The sequence below is a fragment of the Tupaia chinensis genome, unplaced genomic scaffold (genome assembly GCF_000334495.1).
Source record: "Tupaia chinensis unplaced genomic scaffold, TupChi_1.0 Scaffold000133_1, whole genome shotgun sequence".
Classification (NCBI taxonomy): domain Eukaryota; kingdom Metazoa; phylum Chordata; class Mammalia; order Scandentia; family Tupaiidae; genus Tupaia; species Tupaia belangeri.
Window position 1 is genome coordinate 4,396,780 of NW_006159602.1, and position 12,793 is coordinate 4,409,572.

Genomic DNA, 12,793 nt, shown 5'->3' on the forward strand with positions numbered 1-12,793 from the left:
GCACAATAAAGTATGAAGACACTACGCATCTTTTAGTAAACAATGTCCATGATTCAATCAAAAATTTTTGTGGATAGGCTGCATGATTGGTAATTGCTATACTGACAGCTTTCATGTATCTTTTTTTTTTTAAAGAATGATTTTAATTTTATTCATCATTGTTATTTATTATTTTAAAAATTTGAAGAGAGAGAGAGAGAGAAAGTGAGCAAGCAAGCCACCAGGTCTAGGATTCAAACCATGGTCAGCCACATGGGAGTCCAGCATCCCAACCACTATGCCATCTGCCAGCCGCTTCTATATCCTCTTAATTTATAGAACTTGGACTTTTTTTTTTTTTTCCTGGAAACTTTCCACTCCCAAAAAAACAAAAGAGAAAAATAGAAAAGAAAAATGGCACTTAATCAAATACTAAAGGTGAAAATGAGAGATGAATAACTTCAGATGATCTACTAATAAAGCCTCCTCTCACCCCCCCACATGTAGGTCAGGCATTCCTTTTGTGTGCTTCTTAGGATAGCATGGTGCTTGCTTTTACTTCTTGGTATTCCTACCAGGCTGAAAAGTTAACTTACACCACAGATTATATCTATTTAACTCACACAGGTCTCCTCTAGTGGCTAGCATGGAGCCTGGAACATAGTGGTGGCTTGAAAAATATTTTTGGGTGAAATTAATGAAGGAAATAAAGGAAAACTCAACTTGAGATTTACTTTGGGAAAACATATTATGACACGGTTTTGTAATTTGGTACACAAAAGCCTAACTGGAACTGTGGCAGAAACTCTTATCCTCTGTGGTTAGAAACAGCCATTACTCAGTTAACAGAGAGTCATTGATAGCAGGTAACTCATGAAAAAAGAACTCAGACGTTTTGCATTTATAACATCACTTCAACTTAAAACAAAATACACATTCATATTTCAATATTTGTATATTTTTAAGACAGAATCTCGCACTGTGGTGATCCTCCTGCCTCAGCCTCCCATTTGAGACTACAGGGTATGTCACCATGCCCAGCTCTCTTTTAGAAAGGCCTGGGCAACAGCCTCGGGCTCCCAGATCTTCTGCTTCCACCTTCCTGAATTGCTAGCATGTGCCTCTGTGTCTGACCCTTAAATTAGAATGGGAACTGGACCCAAGCCTCCTATGTGGTCTTGGCCTGTGGAACACAGTGTCTTAGCAGTGTATACTATAGAAGCTGGGCTCATATACCAATATTTAAAAAAATTATTTTTATTTAACTTTATTTATTTATTTATTCATTTGTTTATTTCAATTTGACCAGAGAGGGACAGGGTGAGAGAGAGAGAAGGTGAGAAAACAAGCTGCCAGGTCTGGGACTCGAACCGTGGTCGGCCGTGTGGGAATCCAGCGCCTTTAACCACCACACCACCTGCCAGCCCCCTATATCCCAATATTTTGAAAGTGTCCCAACACTTTGAGTAGAGGTCCATTTACCAAAGATCCATGTGGTCTTTCTTGAATAAACCACTCTCACAATGAACACGTCTTATTTTCAGTTTCTCTAGAGTGAAAACCAAAACGCACTGGGGACGATCTGAGCAAAAACTTCAGACGACGCATGTTTCCCAACATTTTACAGTTTTCTTGTCCATACTTGAAAGCTTTTTTTAAGCAAGTGTACAGGCCTATCAAAATATTCAACATAATTCTCAGAGACAAAAGAACTCTTTGATGCTCATAGTTCATGATGTTATGCAATAGTTAATTACATAATACCAACAGTACAACTGCACAGTAAGTCTGGAAGCAAATACATCCCTCCCTTAAGCGTACATGGCAACTGGTGAGAGGAGAAGTACGTGCCTTAGTAGCGGGTAGCCAGCGTCTAGCTGTGAGACTTCGCGTGCTATGGCGTTCATCAGTGTGTTTCACAGAAAGAATGGACACTGTGGCCAATCCTCTGAGAAGGTGAAGTAGAGGCCAGAGAAGAGATGATAGAAAACGTTACTCAGGATGAGGAATGGCTTTCATTAACAAAGGGTATGCATCCCAGAGTATTTGAGTATATGACAGTTCACTAATCAAGTTAAACTCCTTTGAAGCATTCATTACAATTTTATAGTAAAGAACAGATAATATAAAATATATCATGAGTGCGTATGTAGACACATATATGCGTATATAGGCTATATAGTCAAATAGTTGATTCCTTTTAAATACATTTAGCATAAACTGTATTTCTACCACATTGTAAACTTTTTTGAAATAGTTCAAGTTTCTTTTGCTATCTTCATTCATTTCATTAGGAAAGAAAGGGCTTGAGAGGTAGAATCTGATTCTGTTCGAATTATCAGAAGCTCCAAGTCTATGTACTACAGACTGCATGTGTGATATGTGGCGGTTAGGCCACTTTTCGTCGGCCAGTTCCAGGAGAGTGGAGCTCACTCTGCATTGTACACAGGCTTTACCAAATTACTCTCCATGAATTCCATGTTCTTTTCTCTCCTTTTAAATTCGGGCCCATAATAATAGAATATAGCTCAGGGTCAGCAGATGGTGTAGCAATTACATTACTGGACTCCTGAGTCCCAGGCCCAGTGGCTTGAAACTACACACCAGGAGCATGTCTATGTGCACCCAAGGTTCTGGGAGAAGAATGGAGGAGAAGGGATTGCCGCATGGCCATTCCCCTGGGGGAGGCTTCTCACTTTCCCTCTCATGGTCTCTGTCTTTCTCTCTGACAAACACCTACACTCTAAGGCAAAAATCTTTTTTTAAAAAAAGAATGAAGCTCAGGTCTACCCATTTGGTGCCTACCTATGTTTATATGCTATAGCGAGATACTATAAGTTTTTTTGTACTTACTTGACTAGGTAATTTTTGTCTGCCATGAATATTAATAAGCATGGATATAGTTCTTGACATTATAAATTATTTAATGCTGAAAAAAATTACAATTCTCTTTCAAGTTTCTGATTTGGTTTAAAAATTCATTAAGATTGCAGGTGTGCTATGAATCTTTTTTTTCTCCAAACACACACACCCACAAAACTGTAAGACTGATACAAAAGAATAATTATTGACCCCAAATAGATTCTATATTTTTTCTCGTTAAATTTTATCCATTTAAGGTTACAAAATCTCTATCACTAAAATATTGCTTATATTTACTTCCAAATTGGGAAACTCTATGAATTCTTTTCTAAAAGTGCTGTGTACATACATCTACAATTTGAAAACAATTGATTTAGTCCAATTTTATCATTTCCCAGTGTAAAAACCAGCCGGAGAAATGAAATGACATGTGAGATTACACAATTAATTAGAGGCAATTACCACAAACTGACATCTACACAATGCTCTTCCTACTGACCATCCTGGCGTTGCATTTTCTAATCTCAGTCATGTTGATTCAGACTAAACTCATCATTGAAATCTTCAGCAGTTTTCGTCCTAAAAATTCATGAAAGTAGGTAGAAAACCCAATCTATTAAAAGATGTAACTACGATTAATCAGTTCAGGTACATGAGTTCTCATCCATGAAATGTTGGTGGACTCAGGGACCTAAAATTTGTATAGTTTATTGAATTTAATGACATAGGCTGTGGCCATTTTAATGAGTTTTCACTTTACATAAGAAACTAACAAGGGACTAGTCAGGCACTCTGATGTTTTCCATTAGCCACAGAGGGTGGTAATTCAGCCTGGTATGCAGCCAATCAATACAAGAGATGCACTGTTCCATATAAACTAATTCTAAAAAACAGACTAGAGCTTTGATATTAGAATCACTTGAGTTAAATACATTCAAAGTTGAAAAACATTGGAGCCAGCAGGTGGCACAGTCATTAAGGTGCTGGACACCCTTGTGGCTGACTGTGGTTTAGTCCCAGACCCAGCAGTTTGAAATTCACACCAGGTACATGTGCATGCAAGCCCAAAATCCCAAGAGGAGAATGGTGAAGGGATTGTGGCATGGCCATCCCCTTTAGGGAATGATTTCTTGCTTTCTGTCTCTGTCTCTCTGGTGAGGGCATATGCCCTATAGCAAAAATCTCTCTCAAAAAAAAAAAAAGTTGAGAAATATCTACCAACATCTACCAAACATCTACCAACTGAGAGGGTGGTGCATTTACTGTCAGTAGTCATATATTCTGAAATATACAGTCACAAGTATATTTGCTATTTCCTTTTATAAAATAATGACATGATCATTGGTGGTATCATTAAACCGTTTTAACTTGTGTGTGGGGTGATACAGAGTTGTGCATAAACAGTAACAGTATTTTTCATGAAAGATCAGGGTATTAAACTACATGCGTTACAAGGCTCAGCACTATGCTCATGCTCATTTATTTTCATTTAAAAGTAATTTCTAGAATGTTTAGCAAAAGTTCTATAATAGTTCCCATTTTAGCATTTTCCAAGAACTTAAGACATACTGTATGGGAAAAGCTCATTTGTGGTCAAGTAAATTTAGGTTGTGCTAGATTATTTACCAAGGTGGTAAGATTACATGACCTTTTCTGGCAGAGTCTTTCTGGAACACAGGTTCTAAAGAAGATGCTCTGGGTGATGTTCCTGCAAGAAAATACTATAACCGACTCTCATTTACTGAACATTACATGCCATACTGTGTGCATTAACTGTACATCTCTAAGGAGCAGGAGCCACTGCTAACACCTTTATGTTATAGATGAAGAAATTCTTGCCCACCCATTTAAACTAATAAATGTAAACATCAGAACATTTTTTAGACTCCATGAAAAATTCAAACTCTGAAGGTCCCTTTCCAAGTTTTACTATAAATATGTTACTAGATAGGAACTCAAAGCCTGTAAAATGAGCTCTGGTATCAGTTTGCTGAACCACACCAAGTTTCCATCATGTTAATGACAATTCTGAGAACCCAGTAAGCTTCCAGGATCTAAGTACAATTGCTAGCTCACATGGTAACTGTATATTTCACTCTTTGAAGAACCACCACACTGTTTTAAAGCAGCTACACCAATTTATAGTCTCACCAACACCTTATGAGAGTTGCAGTATTTCAACATCCTTGTAAACATTCATTTTGTTTTACTTTAGCCATCTTGATGCTATATGGCTTTTTCATTTTTAAAAAATTTCTTCCGTGAGACAGACAAAACATCACGTGACTTGACCTTGTGCATTCCCCAGATGGTTGAGGACACAGAACATTTTTATGTGCTTTTATATCTTTAAAAATATGTCTAGTGAAATCTTTTGATCATTTTTTAAAAAGGGCTTGTATTTTTAGTGATGAATTATAAGAGCTTTTTACATAGTCTAAGTACAAATTCCTTATCAGATTTATGATCTCCACGTATTTTCTATTATTTTGTAGGTTGTCTTTTTGCTTTCTTCATAGTGTCCTTAAACACGAAAAAATCTTAATTTTGATGAATCTAATTTAGCCAATTCTTTCTGTAGTGTGTGTTTTTTTTGGTGTCATGTTTAAGAAATCATTGACTTATTCAAGGTCACACTGGTTTAAAGTTTTACACGTTCTATAGTTGTAGCTCTTCAATCTATTTTGAATTAATTTTTGCAGTATTGTGTCACGTAGAGATCAAGCTCAATTCTTTTGCATGTGGCTGTCCAGTTGCCTCAGCTCCATATGTCGAAAAACCTATTCTTTCCTTCATTGAATGGTCTTGGCATCTTTGCCAAATGAGATGTATCTTACAGTTATAACTGATTTTTTTTTATAACACATCTTACAGTTCATGGCATCTTAAGAGTCAATAAAGTACTGAATACCTACCCCCTAAAATAAAAGCATATATGACTGCACATTTTCTTTTATTGAAATAATCTATTTCCCTCAACAGTACTAACGTTGTGAATATCAATGTGATGGGGGAAAAAAAGTCAAAATACATATATTTTCTACTGATAGGTGGTTTAAGGTTTCAAGACTTACACGTAATCCTTTTTTAATTTTTATTTTTTAGATTTTGCCACACAGTGCATGTGCCTGCTGTAGTGAGGGGAGGGAAGGGAAGGCGGGGGTGGAGGGGAGAGAGAGAGAGAGAGAAAGAGAGAGAGAGAGAGAGGTAAAGTGAGAAATCATTTCCCAGGGGTATGGACACTGCACAATCCTTTCTCCTCCACTCTCCTTTCAGGATTTTGGGCACACATGTGCACACATGCCTGTTGTGTTTTTCAAGCCACTGTGTCCAAGACTTGAACTGTGGAACTGCCCACATGGAATCCATTGCCTTAATCACCATAATCACCTGCTGGCCCCACATAATCCTTATTATGTTGTTAAAAGTGAATGCAGATTGTCATATAAGTAGCAATATGCTTATAATCATTAGGAAGAAAATCCATAATTCTACAAGTCAAATTTGAAACTTGTAGAAGTTAGATTTATTTGACAATGACATAATGTCACAAGAAATACTAATATAAGCACCAACAGAATTTCTTTAATTAAAAAGTTGGGGGGATTTCCAGAATCTAGATTTAAATATGTATTGTGCAGAATATAAAACAATTAATAGTAAACTCAACTTGTTAGGATTAACGTTTAAGTGTGGGAAACGCAAAAATTAAGTCTCCTTTTGTATCAGCTTCCTACTGAATGTCCTCATGAACCCAATGACAACCAGAGTCTGAAGACAACAACTCACAAACATACTGAGATCCATTTAATAGTTTTTGAAGATTTTTCCTGTAAAATGGCTTGTATTTCCACAGGTACAATAGTGAAGAAATAAATTTTTCAATTTGACATGAAATATAAAAGAACAGTTTTACAAATATATCCATAAAATTTAACTGCTCATAACACTATACATGGTAAATAGGACCACCCCTTTAACTTCTAGACTATTTAATACAGAGAAGCGATCTGTCATCTCAGCTAAAAAGAAACAACTTCCCTTTCATTGAGTCTATTTGTTTGTTTAGAAACATGTTTAGAAACAGCTAAGAAGAACTGGAAAAATACTTGTTTTTTCCTATCTTCCTCTAGGGATTCTTCAGGAGGGTGACAACTTATTTGACAGAATTTAAGCTTTCCTAAAAAGAAAATATTTAACCTTTGTTTTACTGCTTCAGTAATGCCTATATTCTTTTAGAAAGATCCTGAAGTTGTCTCATTAGCCTCTGGGTTGTAAAGAATTAATGATAACATAGCTGTGCTCTATTTTCAGCACTGAAGAAGAACCGCAGACCCTCAGCCCACAGAGGCTAAACTACGGGGACACGAGAGCAACAGCCAAGGGAACAGAGCTTGATGTGGCTTAAAATCAAGGTCTTGTGGTTTATTTATCAGACATTCCACTGTTACGAGGCAAGGTTGCATGAAGACAACTGGGCTTTACCCAGCATGAACAACAGTGTGATCACACACCCTTTCATGCATATCCAACGAACAGAATGGCTTTAGGAAAAAAAAAAAAAAACCCAAAAAATGGAACAAAATCATAGAACTGCAGGTATCCATTCTATAACCTATATTATACTTAAATTAAGTAGAAAGTGTGCTCCTTAAACACTCAAAAGTGCCCAAATAACAATACTGAGCTCCCAAGTAACAGAAGTTTGAGGTTTTTATTAATGTAAGCAAAAATAAAAGACATTGAAGCATTATGAAGAAAAGAGTCCTCTTCAACTTTCCTAATACAGAATATGTAATAACTTAAAATAATTTCCCTATTGGTACTGGAAAATAAATTCTACTACAATCGTATTTATGCCAGTTCCTGGCATATTTCTGCATCCAGATTCATTAGTCTCCTTAATGGAGCCCATCATTTTTCCAATGGCTTTCTCCTTTCTTTAAATCCTAACCCTGAAATTCTATAACTAGTTATATCACGTGGCTTCCCTGAGGCACAAAGGTACCAAACACTATAATTAACTATCACGGAATGATAAATATGCTCTCTATTTATATTAAAAGATTTTAATTCTTTTGGGTCACAGTTGGAAAAAAGAAAAACAAACAAACTCGGAAAGCTTAATACTTTGCAGTGTGAACTGTAGCCCTTTTGTAAAAAACCAAACCAAATAAGGAAAATGTTGAGTGTTGCAGCATGCATGATCTGGCAGCACCAGTTATTAATAATAAAAAATTCCTGACTAGAAAAATACTCAGAGTTTGTACCCCATCCACTCTGAATCTTTATTTATTTATTTATTTTTGTAGTAAACTGACATAAACAACTGAAAAAAAAAATAATATCATCTATGGGAATACATCCCTGGGGCTTTACTTCTGGAAATCTATTCGCAAAAGGCATATGTGTCAGCCAAGACCCAAATAACTGGCCAGCGAGTTCCTTACTTATATACGTGGGGGAGAGGGACTTGGTCCTTTAATGTGACGGCAAGCAAGACGTAAAAACAGAAGTGACCTCTGAGCAGTTACCTTTACTCAACGGTGGTACTCTAATTTGGTGAGCTCACTCAATGAACTAACTAAACAAATTAAATTGCTCTTGAAACTCATTAGTCAAAATTATAAGGAGATAGTAGTAGAAGTGACTGAGAAGAATATGGTTTCTTCTTTGTAGACTCGTCACCTCTCTGTGGTTCCTTAGGAGGTGACCTCACTTGGAAGCCAAAGGAAGAGACGTGGAGCTGACAGCGGGTGGTTCACTGTTCCCTTCCAAGAACTTAGAATTTATTACCCAAATCTCAATTTACACTTAAGCTATCCGAGTTTTTTAAAAGTCAGAAACTTTTCGGGTTGGAAACTCAACGTTGGGGCATACATTGCCTACAAACTACTAGACTTCTATATAGTCCTTGAAATGGAATATTTCGGTATCAGAGCTTAAATTCCTGCAAAAAAGAATGTTTTTTTAATAGGTTAAAATCTGGCTTTCCTGGACGTAAGGCCATTTACCCTATAAGATGCTTTTAGGGCATCAAGAATTGTCAAACCACCTTTTAGCTGTTTAACAAGAAAAGAGAACAAGTGGTCTCCTTTGGTCATTCTTTGGAGCCCAAAGAATAACAGGGTAAAAAGACATACTATCAGTGAAACTAATCATTGGAGACTGGCTAAATCAAAGGCATTCAAAACATTATTCTAAGTGATTCTTTTTTTTTTTTTCCCCTTTTCCTTCATTTCCTGTCTGCAGGTAGAGTAAGCTAAACAGAATAGAAGAAGCTACCAGTGAGAGGATTATTGCAGGATTTTCACATCACTTAAAATTTCAAACCAAAACTAAAGCCCAAAATACTTCATTCTAAACAATGATCTCCATTGAAAAGTAAAGCTATTTTAAAATTGAGAGGCTGAACATCAAAATATTAAGTCAACTGAACAATCTTATCACCTTAAGGGTATTCAAATAGGTTAGAATGACTGAAAATAGGCAAAATATTTACCAGTAGGCAAAATATGGAAAAATCAAATCAAGTATGGTATAGTATCTTTTTTCTTTTTCTTTTTTTTTTTTTTGTGCAGAGGTTTTTGCTACAGGGCACGTGCACTCGCCAGAAAGACAGAGAGAGACAGACAGACAGAAAGTGAGAAATCACCCCCTGAGGGGATGGCCACACTGCAATCCCTTCTCCTCCATTCTCCTCTTGGGATCTTGAGTACGCACGCACACACGCCCGGCATGAGTTTACGTCACTGGGTTCGGGACTCGAACCATGGTCGACTACACGGGAGTCCAGCAACATAGCCAGTACGCTAACTGCTGGTCCCTGGGTATAGTATCTTGTAATCATATAAATTATATGCATTTACAAAGGTTAAAACCACGTAGCCCAAATCAGCAGTGTAAAAAAATGTCAGTTGAAATAAATACTTGCTCCATGTGGCAGGGATCTATTTTTTTCTCAGTCAGCTTCTAGCTTTCTCAGGTCCTAAAGAATCTTTACCTTCTAGGAGCAGTGACCCTACTGTACTGAGCACAAAGAATGAGCATCCAAGAATTATTAATCAAACAAAATGAAACTAACAGAGAGGGAGGCTGAAGCTCATATGAAAGTCTGATTTGATTATTTTTCAGTAAGCCCGCATTTGCTCTCTCAAAATCAAGAATTTCAAATGATCTCTGTAGATATACCACTTGGTATTGTATATCTAATGATCACATTTAAATTTAGTTTGCTTTATAAACATTTTCAAAACTTACAGGGCTCCTAAAGCTGCAAGGGAAGATAACAGATGGTAGAAAGTAAGTGAACAAAAACAACTGTATCATTGTGATTGTTGCTTTTAGGCTCACAGAGTTTTGGCTTTCTTAAGTGAAAAAAAAAATCTTATTAAACCCGAACAAGTGGTTTAAAAAAGTAAAAGCTTATTCTTAATCATTTTAAATATTTTAACAATTCAGTAACAAGTAAATTTGCTACTATAGTACCAAGGCTATCTGTAATGACCACCCTCAGTTAATGAATTTTTTAAGAGCTACTATATTTTAATCAACCAAATGGTTCCGGCCATGCAAGATGACTACAGGGACAAACCACCTTCAGGCAGAAATAACAAAAGGCAAACTAAAAAGTTAAGGAAAATTCCTTGATTGAAATGGCAGGTGTTGGATAAATGAATGTTAAGAACGAACAAAAAACAAACCAAAAAACCCCTATAATAATGTAAGAATATTCTCTTCCCCCCTAAAAGTAAGAAAAATAAATCAGAAAAAAGCCCCACCTGTGCCTAAGGTCTCCCGTCCACCAACCACATTTTACAGAGCCACCCCTTTGGTATCTGGGTAGATTCTAGTCATTATCAAGTATTTCTGGACATCACGATGTCTCTTTCATGTAACACCTATACCATGTAGCACTGAAGGTTGCACAGTAAGAGCTAACAACTTTTGAATAAATTTTGTCTACATTTGTAAAATATGATTTAAAGTCTTGTCCAAGTATACAAAGGAAAGAAGCCTGGTTAAAAACCCAAGGTTAAAAATAAAAGCATGGCATTTTAAATCCAATTATTACAAAGATATTATAGTTGAATCAAGCAGACTTCAATGACGATGCCGCTGTTTTGAGCATGCAACACACCACTGGTATCTGTTAACCTCCTGCCATGTTTCTTTCAGGTATTACCCTCTATTTTTCCCAGTCCCAGTCCCCCCTCCCCCTTAATAAACAGCATTACAAAAAGGTAAAATCTAGAGTTAGTGGCAAAATCTTCACAGTAACTTGTTAATAAAGTCGTAGATGGCTGTTAAAGGCATCAGTCAATGGGGCCTTGGAAAATTAATTTGATGCAGTTTTGCTCCCCAACCAGCTGCGTTGCACAGAAAGGGCAGGCAGCGTGAAATGCGTGAGTTCCATGAGGCAGTGGAATCTGAGACCAATATTTTGCAGACTTCTCTGAGCACACGTGTCCGCAAGGGGTGAAAGCATGAGTTGGCGGCCCCGCGTCTACATAAAATCCCGCCTCACAACCGAGCCAGAGAGGTACGTAGGGGCCCACAGTCCTGCACATGGGACACTCCCTCTCATTGGCCTCTGTGTCGCTCCGGTGGCCCCAGTTGTGGTACCCGTGCACGTGGCCGCAGCTGAGGTACGCCCAGGGCTGTTTCTCTTCCACCACTTCTTTCCGGTTGATGCTGGGGAAGGCCAAGGTGTTGAGGCCCACCGGACACTGTGGTCGGGCAGCATTGATCTCCTGCCGGAGGGCTTCTATGTGTTTCTGGGTTGGAGTATGGAAAAGGCCATCTGCTGTTCTCCAGAGAAGAGTGGCCCCACACAGGTCAATGAGGGAGCCGTCCTGCAGGACGTTGGTCTCACTCTCCACCTACAGGTACGACAGACATGCCCTTTTAAAAACAAAACCTAGCAAATCACTGGAGCAAATCACTCCCACATTCTTTCCTTTTCCACCAAAATAAATACATAAGTAAAAGGAACCGTGGGGTGGTGGTGGTGGGGGACATATCCTTCCTGAGCCTCAATTTCCTCATTCACACATTAGATACATATATACCATATGTGCAAAGACCTTAGAGCGATATACCTATCTTTACATGTTCAATTAATGTAGTGGCTATTTTAATAAGCTTCACAGATCTCCCTAGATGTTTATGTTTAATTCCTTAAATGGATAATGCAACTATCACTGATCTCATAAAGGAAGCTGTCCTTCCACTATGTGCAGTGGAGATTCAGACTCATCTTAACCAGCCAGTTTCAAAAGCCCTTGCCTACACCATTACTACAATGGTCCAAAATATTCTCTGTGACCCTTAGCTTCTTCTATACCCTGAATCTATCTTTTTTTTCCTTTAAATTTATTTTTTACATTAATTCACTATATATCATTACAGCATACAAATGAATTTTCCATCCAAAATACACTGTATATTGGCTCAATCAAGTACATCAACATACATGTTCTCAGCAAATAATTTTCCATTTATGTCTTGTATACTTTTTTTTTTGCCATCCTTGATTCCCTATCCCTTACCCTCTGCCATGTCCCACCTTCCTCCCACATTGTCTCTGATATCCATGGTTGCTTTCTATGCTTTTCCTCCCCATTTAATTGATTTGCTAATGAACTTAATTAGTCTAAATATTTCCAGTAGCAAGTGCAGCTGATATATACCTATACATGAACCCAAGTCTGAATTTAGGCATAAACCTCAGTGAGTAGAATGAACATACTATAAAGTAGTACCTAGCTGGGGCTATATAGCTTACGGCATCATCAAATATGCATTTTTAAAAATTTCAATAGGAACAGTTTTACTGCTTTTTTTTTCCCTTCCTGAAACTTTTTTTTTTTAATTACTTAACATTCATTCCCTGAGCATCATCACAACATACTAAATATGGTTTCCCATCTAGAATAAACTGTATAGTGGC

General features: G+C 37.3%; 1 protein-coding gene across 1 annotated transcript in view; it reads right to left on the minus strand.

Annotated features, from left to right (window-relative positions):
* Positions 1 to 9,620: 9,620 nt before the first annotated feature.
* PELI2 (pellino E3 ubiquitin protein ligase family member 2) overlaps positions 9,621 to 12,793 on the minus strand; it is a gene marked incomplete at its 5' end in the record, with an annotated part of 194,231 nt that continues 191,058 nt past the window's right edge. Inside the window, 1 exon segment of the mRNA XM_006144864.2 lies at positions 9,621 to 11,723. Coding sequence (XP_006144926.1) covers positions 11,157 to 11,723 — 567 coding nt within the window. The 3' untranslated portion in view covers positions 9,621 to 11,156.